Source organism: Camelina sativa, chromosome 15, assembly GCF_030686135.1.
Source record: "Camelina sativa cultivar CO46 ecotype springtype chromosome 15, ASM3068613v1".
Classification (NCBI taxonomy): domain Eukaryota; kingdom Viridiplantae; phylum Streptophyta; class Magnoliopsida; order Brassicales; family Brassicaceae; genus Camelina; species Camelina sativa.
This window is the reverse complement of record NC_141894.1, coordinates 8,372,768-8,389,201: the sequence shown is the minus strand read 5'-3', so window position 1 is coordinate 8,389,201 and position 16,434 is coordinate 8,372,768. Positions and strand designations below refer to the sequence as shown.

Sequence of the window (16,434 nt, the reverse complement as noted above, 5' to 3'; positions counted from 1 at the left end):
AAACATGGAGGTACAACAAAGAGATGTAACACATAGAAGTGTGAAATTAAAAGGTGTAAAAATCAATGGATGTGATTTTTGAAACCAGGAGGTACAACAAAGAGATGTAAAGACTAAGATGTGTGATTTAAAATGTGTAAAAATTAATGGATGTGATTTTTGAAAGATGGGGGTGCGACGAAAAGACACAATTAATAATTTTAAACCGTTGGATTAAAACTGGAACTAATCTCATCTGTTGGATTAAAAGTTGACACAAAAAAGTGGGTTTGCTATTATATATAGATTTAGTTTTTCTTTTTAGCATGAAACAACATAATCTTACTAAGTTTATATATTTTTGGTTATGTAGTATATAGTTGACTTGGTTTGATAATTCGTTTTAAATGTTTAATGTTTAATGGTTGAGAAAATTGGAAATAAAGGATAAATGTTTAAAATTTGTCCAGTTATGCGTTCTATTAACAGAGAAAAAAACTATCTTTGACATAGATGTCTTACAGCAATGAGGGGCTTTCAATTTTGGCATCTATTCACCGTTCCTTTTCATTTCATTTTATGTAATGGATTTGCTAGATTTTCCCTTTTGCTGACTATCCCAATTACCAACAACTTTTTATGTCTAATTTTACGTTTAATGATTAAAAGACGATTTGGAAAATACAAATTTTACACAAAGGATCGACGACAAAAAGTGAAAGCAGTGAGAGATATATAATCGAGAGGTTTTTTTATAGAAATATAAACATACAATACAACAACAGGCCAATTGCAGCGACATCGATATGTTATTATATGCATTCTTATACACAACAATTCCAATTTAACACACAAAAGAAAATTAAAGTTACGTAAAAAACATCCCAAGAACGTAATTCCATCAAGCTACTGGAAGTGGGACTTGTTTGTGGTGAACGATCAAGCCATATAAAACACTCTACAATCTGATTTGCTTTGCCGTAGTTTCAGAACCTATGCGTTGTTCAGATTGCTGGACTAGGCTACATAGGTTTGACTCGTGCGATATATACTCTCAAGAACAAGCCAAGGAAGAGAAGCTTTGAGAAAATTTATTTACCGATATCTTGTACTGGAGCTCTGTCCTTGAGTTCTTGTACATGGGTGGTTATTGCTTGTTTTGCGATACTTTGCCAATTCGTTATTAGCATGAGAAAGAAGCTTCTGAGCGTTTTCCAGTCTCTTGGTATAATCAGTATCAGCAAGGTTAAATGACACTGTATCCTGTTCGATATAACGAAATTCAGAATCTTAGTATCAACCGTTGAGTTCTTCGCAATTATTCTTTGGTTTTGGTCACATGCGGTAAACAATGGCAGCTCGTTATACGTACCTTTATTGTCTGTGGAGCGCGATGATTACTGGCCCGTGCATCGTGGATTGTTCGATCAAGTTCAGCTAACTTCTTCAGCAAATTGCTCTTGTCATTCTGCAAACGGAAGATAGAAAGAATCAGTTAATTAAGGAAACACACATACAATAAATAGAGCTGGTGGTGAGAGAGTATAGGTAGAAGAAACTCCTGCTTACTTTGAGCATTTCGTTTTGCATAGAAAGCAACTGCACTCGCTCTTGTAGTTGGTCCAAAGATATCTGTGTCGCAAGAACATCTGTATCTTTCTTGTTCAACTCTGACATGCAACTGTCCACAAAAGCAGGAACATCCGAGAGAAAATAAGCACTTTGGTTCGTAATATAATAGTTCTAGTATCAGTAGAATAGGCCTAACCTTTTTCTTTCCTTAACAAGAGAATCAATATTTCTCTTCAGGTTGATGATTTCTTGCTCCTGAAATTGAAAAAGAATAAGAAGTATCAATAACAAAACTCAAAACCAATTAATGTAAGTAGATGCCATAAAGCATATAGCATCATCACCTTGGAGAAGATCTTTTCAGCCTGTTGCTGAGCCTCTTCAACCACTCTTTGGAGATGGTGCTGGTCAATCAAGTCCTGAAACATCCCAACAGAGAAACCAAAACATTTAGAAAAAGTGCATATGAAGTCTTTTGAAGATGGCATATAATCTGATATACTTACAGCATAGCTGGTTATGTCCATTTTCACACCAAGTAAATCCCGAATAACATCATGAGTCATGCTATCGGCTGCAGCTATCCTCGTGTTCAATGTGCAAACCTGTTCCAGCAAGAAAATATTCACTGAGTCTCTTTAAACCGAATCAAGGTGAATAGAAACTAATCTGCTGACAACACGTTCATTTAAAAATCTGTGAGCACTCCAGATGAAAAGAACAATCAAATGAAGGTAGCCTGAACCTCTTTCTGTTTAACAGCTAGCAATGACTCCAATTCTTCAGCACGAACCCTTGCCATGGCCAATTCCTGATCCTTCTCCAGTTTCATCTGTTGGACCATCCCAACTATACATCTAAATGGTGAACTTGAACCTCTACTCTTTATAGAGCTTTTATCAGTTTTATGTGATATGGTCTCAGCAGCTGACGAACTTGAGTCCTCTAGTTTGAAGTCTCGAATCATGACCTCCAAAGTCTTATACTGTTGAGATTAGAAACAAAGAAACTAGATGAGCTACAAATTAAGGAAAATAACCCTTCCAAGTTCTTATCGAAAAATACGCCGTTGTTATCAAATTTTGCCTCCTTCAGATCATCACAATAGAAATCAGAAATAATTACAATTCTTGACTTGATTTTCTTTTAAATCATGACATGATGTTTAGCAAGAACGCCAACAGAGACACAAATATGCGCAAAAAGTGTAGCATGGAAACAGCTACTCTGCTGGTACTAGATTATTTAACAATCAAAGTGTCGAGTACTGCTAAAGTCTACAAATCTAATACCTTCTCTTGGTAAGCAGATGCTTGGGCCTCAGAATGCAGTAAAATCTCGGAGATATACTCTTTTAGCTGTTTAATCTGTAAGTGAGGAAAGACAAGGTTGAAGTAAATAAACAAACAATAATCATTTTCGCAAATATCAGAAATTAAGCCAAGCATTCCAATAATATAACACACCTCTTTGGTTTTCTCTGCTACTTCCTTCTGAATGACTTGTATCTGACTCTGCTCTGTCGACCTATAATACATTTATTTTTACCAAATTTAGTCTTCGCCGAGAAAGAATTACAAGAGAAACTAATATCTTGAGTAGGATTAGGTTTGGCTGACCTTATGTGGCTCTTATATTCCTCTGTGCTTTCATTGGTTGTTACCACACCAGTGAAGTTTTCAAATCGAAACAATCTCTGTCTGAGAGCTTGCAGCTCTGTCTCTAACAAATCTTGGGTGGTACGGTGCCTTTTAACTTCCTCATCCATATCATACACCTGGAAGCCAAAATAGCTCACATATAAGTATGTATAAGAGTTCATGCAATACCTTTAAGATATAGAGAATGACAAACAAAGAAAACTAACCCGTTTTTCTAATATATTTATCGTACGCTCAAGTTCTTCAACAGAAATTTCTAGAATCTTGACCTCCTCTTCCTTTTGTTCAGCATATATTTTACTTGCTTCAGATTCCTACACAAGAAGTTTTAATTCTTGTTAACCCTTCATTTTTGCTAAGGATCAAATGATTCATCTAGAAACAAAAGGCTCCAAGTTACATACCTGACGAGCCTCTACCGCAATTGCTTCTTTTTCATCAGCTATAGCGTAGGCCAACTCAAGCTTATTATTTAACGAACATATTTCCTCAACAAGCTGATCTTTCTCATCACTGGTCTTTTCCAAATTTGCTTCAATGGACTTGACCGCAGAAAGCAATTGCTTCTCTGCTGTAGTAGTCAGGTGAAGTATTTCTTTTTCCAACCTTTTGACAAGATCCTTTTGTTCGTCCATTCCCTCCTCAGCTGCAACCTTTTCCGTACAGAGATCACTAACGAGGACCCTTAACTCATCATTCTGCTCGGCAAGAAATTGTATCCTCTCTTTGGCCTGCTCTAGTTCTGACTTTGACGTGAACAAAGCCGTTTTTAAGTCAATGGAGCAATTTTCAAGATTCTCGTTACGAACAAAAAGATCATGAACTTGACTTGCTTTCAGCTCCAGCTCTAGCTGTACTTTGCATAATGCGTCAAACAGCTCATCCATTTCATTCTTGATATCTCTTTTATTTGATGCTGATTCCTGAAGTAGCTTCAAATCAAAAAGCAAGCCTTCACATAAAGCTTCTTTTCTCTCAAGCTCCTTTTTCAGACACAAGTTCTCATATAATAGGCTCTCATGTGACTGAACAACTTCATCATTTTCTAAACCTTTGACGATCTCTGCTCTGTTTTGCTTTCCCGTGACTTCATCTTCAGCATTATACCCAATGGCATTAATTTTCACTGACTGTTGGTTTCCTTGGCCTGAAAGGTGGGGAGTGATAACCTGTTTTCTTTGATCCAATATTTGATCGATCAGTTTCCCAATGTGGCATTGGTATGTTGCATACATGGTGAACTCTCTCTCCATGGTTTCAGAAACAGTCTGTTCAAGCGATGGTCTTGAGTTGGAAATCAATTGGAGAAGCTCTTTTCCAGCTAATAGGGCATCGGAAAACAAAGCCTCTAATGTTTCTTCTACTCCTCTTTTCGTTTCCAGAAAATATTCTTCAAGCAAAGACACTGAATTTTCCATGTCCGCCAAAGTGGAGTGTGTTTGATTTAGCAAGATTTGATTTTCTTCTTCACATGCGGATAGTGTAGACTTTACCTGTTCAAGATCATACATCAGATTTTTTTCCTTAACTATTAGCTCTCCATGGGTTTGAAGCCACATTTCAGTAACATGATTTGATTTTCCATTGGCCTTTACTAATTCACATAGTGTGAGATCAGCTTCTTTCATGGTAGCATTGACTTCCTCAAATCGATCGAAGAAACTTCTAACAGGATCCATTCTCTGCATAAGACCCATAAATGCCTCGGAAGAAAGCTGCATAGATATAAGTTCAGAGGTTTACTTTGTCATTGACATGTAACCAATTTCTTTATATATCTTCACAAAATGAAACGATGCTAACAAAAGCTTACCGGGTTACTGCTTTTGCATTCCGTTTCTGCTTTCCCCATCATAATAGTCAATGGCTTTTCTACTGACTGCCTCCCCTCTGCATAAAACAAAATTTTAAGCTTCTTTCTCTACAAGTCTACATATAAAATAAAACTGGTGGTCTAGTCATTCAAGATTACTCATTTCTTAAATGTAAAATGGTGAATAAGCGAAATCAAGCAAAAGTATACCTCCACAGCAAACACTATGAGCAGAACCACTCTTAGCAATCAAAGCTGCTGATGTAGTCGTGTTATTACTATCTTGAGCGTCAGATCCAGAACTTGAAACTCCTTGACAGTTTACGTTCAGTGCACAATCATGTTGCCATTTACAGTTTGAAAAGTCAGAGCTTGATGTTGAAAGCTCATCACCCTTTGGATATGGATATGTTGCAGCACTTAGATATCCATCCTTTGACAAACTAATATCAGCATTCCCTTCCGCACCAGGAGAAGCAGAGATTAATGTACCACAATCTTTTACTGATTGATCTTGTACTAATTCCAACATTTGGTGTTGATTTCTAGAATCAGAAAGCCATTTTGTGACAGCAAAAGCAGCTTCGGCATGTCGATCTGTTTTCAGAATAGAATACTGCTTTGCTTTCAAGTCGCTCTCAAGCGTGTCTACCTCATTGCTCTTCCTGTCTATTTCATTATTCAAGTGGAAAGCCTCTTCAGTGGTTGCAGAATTGCCACCTAGTTGAAATTCGTTGAGAGCAATTGTTGCGCCCTTTAAGGAATTCAGCTTCAAATTCATCTCGGCTACTAATGTCCGTGCATCTTCCAAGCTTTTCTGTAGAAGTAAAATTGTTTCTTCTTTTTTTATACAACTTTTTGCAGCCTTCTCAACATAATCACCTATCCACGCATTCACTTGTGGAAACGAACAGATTATACTTTCAATCTGTGTAGAGGCATTTTTTATGGATTTAGACCCATCGACGATGAAATTTGTTAGTTCTAAGGTAGCCTTTTCCCAGTCTTGGTTAAGTGCTCTTGTTTCTGCCTCTCTTGCAGTTATAGTATCTTTCATCGACTGGTTTTCCTCGGTCAAGTTACAGATTCTTCTTTGAAATTCAGACTGGAGAGCAGTCACCTCTTCCTGCAACTCAAGAATGGTTCTGGCAGTTTCTGTCTCGACTTGCTCACGGACTACTTCAATGTCTTCTTGTTGAGATAATTGCGACTTATACTCTTTTTCATATTGAAAATTGAGTGTTCTGGCTTCCTCGAGGTCCTTCATTAATTTTCCTAACTTGAACTGCAGGATTGACCGGTCTATCCCTTCATCTGTCTTCACTAGTGCATATCTATTATTTACAATGCCACCTAACGCCGTGTCATAACCTTCTATGCTAGGTACAACTTCTCTTTCCATACTACTTCTGTTGGTTAGCATATTCATGGATCTATCATTCTCCTCTAGCACCTCATGCGGTTCATTTAGAAGCCTAACACTGTTGCCATCAGGATTACCAATGTTGCTGCAGTTTTTACTCTCTGAAATAGCCACCTCCTCTTGGGTTTCACTTATAGTTGGCATGGTTTCTGCCTGTTTCAATGGAAAGAAAGGGCGTTAAACGATCTTCCCTATAAAGCAATTTTAAGTATGCAAACCAATTTTTAATACATGTAAGTAAAACTATTCAGACTATGATTCTTATGGTACAGATATTCAATCAACAAACCTGTTTATGAGCTTGATTAACCGGCTCAACTCCTCTGGTGGAAGACGCAACCTGCAATAGGTACAACAAAGATAAACCACCAGCAAAGAAAAATATATAACAGTCATCTCACTGTCACTCTGAATTCTTACAAAGTTGGATTGTATTTGATCGAAATTCAAGTATCTTCCAAGTCCTGCTTGTACTTCATCTAGTTCTCTGCATTGATTAGCAACACCAAAACATAAGAAACAGTACCATAGCAGGCTTCTTTTCCAATTTAATCAAACTTGAATAATGAAAAAGTTTCAGGTTCAACGTTAGAATATTAACAAACACAAGCCATAGCAGAATTAGGGTACAACAGGGTTATGGACGTATGTTGAAACACTCCAAGAATAGGATGATACTTTTAGATAATTATGCAACAGAGAACTCAAAAGTTATTTCATTCTACATCCCACCACATAACAGAAAAATGCAACAGGGTAAATAATTTTCCATGCGATATCAAACCTTCACAAAAGATAATTAAAATTCATATAATTTTTTATATTACCTGATCAAATTAGAGTTCATGTTTCTGCAGTCTTCAAATTCCTTCTCCATTTCGTTCTCCTACAGCGTTATCAAAGTTCACGCATAAGAAACCAGCAACAACAGTTTCCAAGAAATAAAAATAATAAATAGTATATTTTCCCCAAACCTTCATTGCGTGTTTAGAAAAGGACTCATCTTTTGCTTCAAGAACATCAAGAAGCTGCATGAGAAGTGAAAAAAGTTCAGCTTGATTTATTGCGTAAAGTCCATTTGGTAAAGGCATTCTCAAACCTGGTCACGTAGTCCTGTCACCTCAGCAAGCAATGCCTCTCGTTCCCCATGCTCATAAAATTGCTGATATCTGTAAAGAAACTAAAAATCAGGGTATAGAACGTTTCAAAATAAGAAAGACTCTTCCAACAGTTAATAGGTGATTTACCGTTGTAGCTGCTCCCGGAGCTTGGTGTTCTCCAAGGCTGAACGTGTCAACTCTGGATTCTTGTCAATGCTATCGAGAAAAAGCTTGATCTCTCCTTTTAGAGTTTTATTTTCTTCAATGAGACACTCTTTTGTCATCAATGAACCAGACGTACAGAATTCCATCTCGCCAACATTTACTTCCCTAAGATTAAGCATTATTTTAATGCGCTTGGCATCTTCTTCCATGTCTCTAACCTGTAATGAAGGGTCAAAATATAATATGAACTAAAATGTAACCTATTTCGTTTGCATCATGAGATGTCTCTGTCTAGGATATATCCTTTCAAAATACGAAATTGAACTGTCTGTGTAACAAACTAACCAAGCAGTCTATACGCTCAATCTGAGCCTCGGACTTCTGAAGGGCAGATTCAGCAATCTTTTCCCTTCTGAGAGCACCAATTAAATTATCTTTCATATTTTTCACCTGTTATACAGTTATCAAGCCAGTTCAATATCATAGTCGCAAGATATCCACAAATTTGTTGCAAAAATACCTTCTTTCTCAGTGAATTGTGCACCTGACAGTGACACTTGTCTTGTCTTGTTTCTCCTGCTACTTTAGATGTAACAGAGTATCTGGATTCTTCATGAGAAGATATGCAGTCTGAAAGAGCCCCCCTAGAGTCATGGTTCTTCACAAGGGAAGACAGTTGGACCTGTTTGAATAAATGAAAAGGTTTTGATATGACCTCACATACGCATGAGACGTAGGAAAGTTTGCTGTTTGATGCAATTTGTCAATAATTGATACCTTTAACTTTCTTATTTCCTGTTGGAGTGCTGTAACATCCCCCGAGGCATCTTCATTGACTTTAGCCTGGAAAATCAGAGTGAAGCAGCCTTACATCAGGTAAAACTTTCATAGAAGAGATCGTAATCAATGAACAATTCTAACTACATTATTCTGGATTAGTTTTGCCCGCGAACTTCAGCGTGCTGAGGGTTTCGTTTGTAGAGCTGCAATAAGACAATAACAATTAGAAATACAAAAGACAATGTAAACCCTTAAAAAAAGAATGGCTATTGGTACAAACCAAAGAGATGGGCTGACATTAGCTATTATCATTGTTTTGGAGTTACCCCCTAGAGAATCCTGAAACCATATCTGTAAGTAAGTCCCCATGCAATTGCAACAGAAAAAAGAAATGAAGGTTCTAGTACTCTAATAGTCATACCTGCAGTAAAAAGGTAAGTCGAGAATCTCTATAAGGAACATGTCTATGCTTCCCATGTGCCAAATCGACCAGAGACATTATCACTAAGCTAAATTGATAGATGAATGGAAAAGTGTTAGTAGCTACAAAGATCGTTAAAGGTGTAAGAAATTGTTGGCATCTTATCTTGTAATAAGTTTGTCTAAAAGTTCATAATCATTTTTAAGTTCCCAAAGACCTCAAAGCTATTAAATTATTGCCATTCTTTCTTGCTTTGCATATTTTTAGTTTCTTCACAAATTTTCTCCATCAAACATACACATATTATTGTGACCTTAGAGTTGAGACGCTTGGCAATGTACAACAGAAAACAGTTCATGAAAATAAAAAGCAGAGGGCAGACACTACACGTAAACAGGTGTTTGTTAGGATTACCCCAAAGTGGATAAGGATTTGTTAATGTTTGCTGCTTCTTTTAGGCGATCCCCTTCTGCACCTGAGCTTTTCTGCCTGTATATATATCAAAAATAATTTCAACAGTCAAAGATGCAAAAGTAAACACAGTAAAAAGTACAAGTTACCTTTCAGAACCAGCCAGATCGACCAAGTTTAGTCTGGCAAATCTTGAATGAGTTAGAGAATCCCTCTCCCAGAGGCTCTCGATTGTACACGTGAAAACGCTGTGGGATCTGCTGCTCTCACTGTTCATACGGGTTGCAGCAATCTTCCGGTTAGTTGCTCCCTGAGCATAAGGAAAACATATCAAGTTAAAAACTTGAACACTTAAACTCTCTCTTAACAGAATGCTTGGGTATGGAGATCTTGCCTGTAGTAGAAGCTTTAGAACGTCATTAACAGTTCTTACATTATGTTCTACAAGATTTTCAACATATACTCCTTTTCCCAAGTCTTCTCTGAGCTAAAATATGGAATTCAAGGTTATGACCTATCCCAAAACAAAAAGCCACCAGACTGCTATGTAATAACCAAGTGTAGGAGGAAAATAATTGAATTACTTGCAAATTGGTTGACGATGGTTCCAAGAGGTCGGTTATCTGCTCGTTATATATCTCAAGAAAAGAACATTTGCAACTAAATTTCAAGTTTTCATCTCTCCTTTCCTCTTCTTCCTGTTATAAAAGACCTTTTTAGTACTGAAATATATATCGGCTTGAAGTGATTCGTCGAGAGGAAATTAGGCAAATACCATTTTAATTCTTGAGAACAGATACTCAAAAATACGTGCCGTAACTCCGCAGTCTTCACCGAGGCTTCCCTCTGCCTCAGATATCTCTCCCATCATAGTATACGTCTTGCCACTACCAGTCTACATGAGAGGAAGGTAAGTTTCTTAATTTTGCACCATGGAAATTCTAACAAGCACAAACATGAAACATATCATCATTTATGATCTCACCTGACCGTAGGCGAACACACAGCTATTGTAACCAGACAAGCAATTCTCCACCATGGGCAGTCCAGCAACGTGAAATAGCTTTTCCTGAAAATCAACAGAACACGCATCCATATAGGTAAATACATCACATACAAAAAAGCCTCTGAAGCTAGCTATAGTGTTCACTTTCAAGTGGAACTACATGAATTTGAAATGAAGCTTACCTGAGATATTGCCTCACTGGCAACATGGTCAAAGGTGAATCTGGTCTCTGGATGGCCTAACCAGAGCAATGTTTGTGAACTCTCCTGTTTTAAACACCTACCATGTCCTTGACTAGCCCTTTCCATTGTACTTAATGGCCTCAGCCTTATCAAAACCTACACCATATAAAAGACCCCTAAATTAGTAGGTTCCTGAAAAAAAGAAAAAAGAAATTGATCAAGAATCTCCTAAACAATGAACCAACCTGCACATTATGCTCTTTCCAAAACGAATGATCTTCATTAAGCTCAAAATGTGGAGTTGTTTCCACAAAGCTAACAGACTCAGCCATAGAAATCCCCCTTGGAATTGGAATCCTCGCAAACGAGCTAGTTCCTCTTCCACCAAAAGACTGAACAACTCGTGCGCCCGTAGCACAACCCCCACCAAGAGAAACCCTAGCACCGTTCCTAGTGGGAGTACTCTGAGCAGAGTTAGGCTCCGACCTAGATTTCCCATTACGGCCAACAATTTTAGGGTTCGAATCATGTATACTACTCGCATTCCCAGCTCTACCTTCCAAAACATCGAATCTCTTCTCCGGACCCAGTGCTCGTTGATGCTGCGTTCTCGTGCTTTCCAATTTCTGAACCAAATCGAATTCGGGTAGATGATTCGCCTTCTGAAGCTGATTCGGATCTGGTATCGAATTAAGAGGAGCTCGTGACGGCGAAAACAGAGACAAGTTCGCGAACTCGTTCTCTTCCGATTCCGGCATCTCGATTCTGGGAACGTTTCGAGACATGGTAGATCGAGGCACTAGCTTCTGCTCTCTTTCAGCATGCGGAAAGATTTAAGAAGACGATTCAAACTTCACACTCTGGAACAAAGGAGCAACTTGTTCAGAAACTTTGAGGACGAATTAATTAATGTTAACTAATCCAGCGATTTTTTTGAAGTTTCGAGAGCTGTTTGAATCCCTTCCAAGCTCTCTCTCACGGTCCGAATGGTGACCGCGGTTTTGGTTGTATGGGAAAAGCGGTTTTGAAGTGCGGTATGGTTCAACTGCGGTACATGCGGTTTGCGGGACAAGTGCGGTTTCTATAAAATAAGCGGTATAGAATGATATTTGATTGGTGAAAAAACTATTTGCGGTTCAGTATTAATTGTGTGAATGGTAAAAAAAGGAAAAGCGGTGCGGATTATATATATTATAAATAAATTTATTAATAATTAGTATTCATAAGTTATTAACATTTTGGTTCTTTATTTTTTATTTATAATTTAAATATATCATTTATGAACTTTAAATATGAAATTTTATTAAAATTAAAATTTAAGCATGTATATGTTTATTCAATGTTAAAAACAATAACAAATTCAATCATAACAAATATTACACAATAAAAATAACTAGTATGGATTATATTTTTTTCAAATCTAGTTGTTAATATATTAATTTTTTATTAAAAACATTTCATTGTCAAAAAATGTAAAAAAAAAAGCATTAAGAGTGAGAATAATTCTTTTTTATAACATTTTTAAACAAAAATTACTACATTGTCACATATTTTTCAATGTTTTATCTAATAATATTAACAAAAATTATATTATAGATTTGATATTATTTTTTCTACAAATATATTATCTAGCCTACCTTTCTTTTCTCTCTAGATAATATATTTGTGGAAAAAATAATATCAAATCTATAATATATTTTAATTAAAAAAAAAATATGTAACTGTTGCGTATTTGAGCAGAAACCGCTGGTTAAAGACAGCTACATTTTAAAAAAGCGGTTCACAGCATTTTTCTCCTTTCAAAACCGCAAACTTCACTTTTTGCTTTTTCTGTAAAACCACATATTTGTTAAATAAAAGTGTTGAGTGGTGACAAAGTGCGTTTTTCAAAAAAACAAAAATGAAATCCGCAAAAAACTGGTTTCCAATCACACCCTCAGTCTCAGATTTGAATTGGGGGGAGTGGATTTTCAAAATTAGAAACTTTAATTTTTCTGACGAACCCTTCTACTTCTTCGATTATACGAATATACCCTCTCATTATCTCCGTTTTCAAATTTGATGTTTATTACTTTAAAATTAATTATCTAGAATAAACTAATCGTCCCTCTCTAGCAGACTATCAGTAGTAGGTCAACTTTTCCATCATTCCTTTGCATAATTAAGAGGATATGCAACGGTAAGAAACTCTTAAAGTTTCTCAAAATTTTAATATTTTACTACATATTCCCTCTTTTTAAAAATATAAGATGTTTTGAGTAAAACACGCAGATTAAAAAATGATCACTTTAAAAAAGTTTAACTAATCACAAACAAGTCTGCATAATATAAAATATTAAACTAATCTAAAAGTTATATAAAAACTTGAAAACATCATATATTATGAAACAAAAAAACTTCTCTAAACATCCTATATTATGAAATGGAGGGAGTATTTTTTTGCATGATTTTATTTTATTTTTTAGAACTCAAAACAAATTACAAATTGACATGTGGAAAATTAGTCTCTCAAGAGTTTTTCAAGAATCTCTCAAGAGGTTTACAAGAGTTTTTCAAAAATTAATATTTTATTACTTTTACTTTCCATTGTTTTTCAAAAATTAATCTTATTATTTTTACTTTCTGTTATTCAAAAAAAGTAATAAAATTAATAAGCTCTCCAGATTGATCAAGCGATGTACGTTTTCGAAGTTATAGTTAATAATAAATAATAACACTCTTTGTCTTTTAATCCACTTTCTTTCTTTTACATACAACAAATTGTTCATCGATTTATATTCATGGTACTAATTCTTTCGCTATAACATTATCTCTTTTTTGCATGTTATATTGCAATGGGAGATGTCATCTCGATGGAGAACACCGTACTAAACCGGTAAATACTTGATGGTTGTTCTCGATGGAGAACACCGTATTAAACCGGTAAATAATTTTTATGCTTGTTTGGCTTCCATTGAATTGGTTTTGTCAAGACCCGTTATGCTTGTTGGATTGTCTTCTATATTACCTACCCAATTTTATTTTTTATTATAACTATTAACTATTACCAACATTTTATACAAAAATATATTTTTAATGAACTAACAAAATACTAATATGAGAATATAAAAAAAAAAGATGTTATAACATATGAGAGTCTATTTTAATTTCTTTGTTATAGAAACTTATTCGTAAAAGTATTTTATTTATTTTTTGCTTAAATTTTACATATGTTTTGCTTATTTTTGTCTGTTAATTTACTTTTTTAAAAAATATTTTTTTTAATTAAAGAATTTTTTAAAAAATATATAAGATGCAAAATCTTAACGGTAAAATTAGTTGGAAAATATTCAAGATAACGATCAAATTATGTATATATACATATATGATTCTCTCATAATCACAAATATATATATATATATATATATATATATATATATATATATATACAACGAAAAATATACTGTGAACGCATCCTGTGAGCAACCATCTAGTTTGAGCAACCATCCATGCGTTGTTAATTAAAGAACTAGAAAAGATGAGAAAATTTATTACGACCTGCTAACTGTAATAAAAGTCTTTAATCTCTTTATATGAAAGGTCAAATTTTTTTTTTTTAAAATCAAGACTTAGTCGTTAATCTGACGTTTGAAGTCAATAGCCATGATCATACTGATCAATTCTAAACCTTTTGGCGTTTTACTAAATTTTGAAGTCAATTAATAAAATATGCTTTGTTAATGCGAATAATATGTCGTTTACCATAATTAATGCAAATTATTTTCGAACTACGTAATATCTTTCAGCTGATATTATTAAAAAAATGAAATGAAATGAAAGATGAATTTTATCAAAAAATAGTCCATATATTAAGAAAATGAAATTTAACATATGAATATACTCCCTCTGTATCAGAATACTTGATTTTTTAAGATTTTCACTAGGATTAAGAAAATAATTAATGTCATCCAAACAATACAAATGATTAACCCAAAACAATAAATGATGTATATAACCGTGTGCTTTTTTTTTTATGCTTAGAACAAATGGATTGATTTAATAGTTTATTTATAGTAAACGCAAAATCATTAAATAGTTAGTTGATTTTGAAAATAAGAATGCATTAAATACTCTAGAAAATCAAGTATTCTGATACAAGAAAAAATCCTAAAACATCAAGTATTTTGATACAGAGGGAGTATCACAGAATGGAATAAACAAAATACATGAACATGATCAAGAGAATCGTTGTATGATTTATGTTGGTAGAAGTAAAGCCACCTTGATTAGTCATACCTCCACCTGAATTAGAACAAAAAAATACAATGTAATGTCTCAAAATCTAACATATTAAAAGAATCTAACAAACCATTTCAATATAACCAACGATTACTGCAGCCTAAACTACATATAAAAAAATGTACAACTATTTAATATTTGTCAGAATTATACAGACTAATTTTTAGTTGATAAAAAATATATGAACTATTTTTTTTTCCAATTTATTTTGTTTCCGTTAACGCCCTAACCTCAAACCGAAGGCATCCGTGGCAAAGAAAGCATCTGAGGTGTTACTATTTTTCGCAAACACAGTGCTTAGGCCATCTTTATTGCTACAACACATATTGTGTTCTTAAGAATTTTAAAATAATAAAAATGTTGAATAGTGGGTATAACTGTTCTTAACTAATTGAAAATTATTCTTATATAAGAACTGTTGAATGTGTGTTCTTAAGTATAGACTATTATTTAATTATTTTAGTTTTTCTAAGATCATTACAACTGATCTACCTTTAAAGATGCCCTTAGACTATGTACATTGGTTTAAGTATTCAACACCTTACTTTTTACTCCACATCATCATTTTTTCTTCCATCTCACTTTCTCTTTTTTCCACATAATAATTCAACACCCTCTCAATTTTTTTTTCTTACAATAGTTCTGTTTAACTAAATTCAACACCTTACCCTACTTTTTTTATTTTATATTTTATCTTCTTTTATGTTTATGTTTTTGATTAATTAATAACATTTATTGATTAAAATTAAACAATAGTTTATTAAAGGATAATTAGAAGAATTCTAGTAAAAAGATGGATTTTTTTTATTGTCCAAATTAAATGAAACAAGTCTCTATTTATAAAGCACAAAAAATGATAAATTTTGATATAAACTATACTAAAAAATAAAATAATTTATTATAATTTAGTTGATGTAAAATAGTTAGGAGGGGTAAAGAATCTTTAAAATTCTAAATAAATGAGATAGTTTATTTTTTATTTAATGTGTTTTACCGTGAGTACACCCCACACATTGCTTACTTTATTCGCACGATGATACGTGGCATCAGGGGTCCCAGATTTTGTTTTCTCATCATGTTAAAAAAATTCAACTATGTTTAATCCACGTTATGTTTTTTTTTCTTTCAACACCCTCATTGATTCTATTAAACTGTTGAATAAATAATTCAACATGTCCATTGTAAATGGTCTTAGTTACATTGAATCAAAAAAGATTTAACGGCCTCACAAACATACAAGACGAAAAAATTGTGGTGGCGTGGTGCAATAATGCTAACTGTAATAAATAATGTCTATGATCTCTTTATCCAAGAGGTCAAAAATTGTAAAGAAATCAACTGAAAAGTCTAATGTTTAAAATTGTTTAGTCGTTAAGAGTCTGACATTTGAGATCCTAGTCATATGACTCATGATCATATTCATACTGAATACTGATTCATTCTGAGCTTTTTGGCGTTTACTAAATTTTGACTTCAATTAATAAAAAATATTCTTTGCTAATACATGCGATTAATCTGTCGTTTACATGCAGATTATTTTTCAAACAAATTCTTCAGCTGATATCAGTAAAAAGGAAAAAGATACTCAGCTACACAAAGTATTGTTCAATACATAACCACACATCCCAACTTTAAAAATGTAT

General features: G+C 34.1%; 1 protein-coding gene across 1 annotated transcript; it reads right to left on the bottom strand.

Moving 5' to 3' along the window:
- Positions 1-711: 711 nt before the first annotated feature.
- Positions 712-11,592, bottom strand: LOC104746081 (kinesin-like protein KIN-12C). Its single transcript, XM_010467478.3, is given in 35 exon segments — positions 712-1,242; positions 1,352-1,447; positions 1,549-1,660; positions 1,748-1,806; positions 1,896-1,970; positions 2,058-2,156; positions 2,297-2,536; positions 2,844-2,918; positions 3,018-3,078; positions 3,171-3,328; positions 3,419-3,526; positions 3,617-4,927; positions 5,026-5,102; positions 5,236-6,601; positions 6,738-6,788; positions 6,869-6,935; positions 7,276-7,334; positions 7,423-7,476; positions 7,548-7,617; positions 7,696-7,931; positions 8,059-8,163; positions 8,234-8,395; positions 8,491-8,556; positions 8,638-8,662; positions 8,664-8,696; positions 8,774-8,832; positions 8,915-9,002; positions 9,329-9,403; positions 9,475-9,635; positions 9,720-9,812; positions 9,910-10,023; positions 10,101-10,220; positions 10,311-10,394; positions 10,514-10,669; positions 10,759-11,592. Coding segments are annotated over 35 exon segments (6,423 nt in total). The 5' UTR covers positions 11,299-11,592; the 3' UTR covers positions 712-1,074.
- Between the last annotated feature and the right edge of the window lie 4,842 nt (positions 11,593-16,434).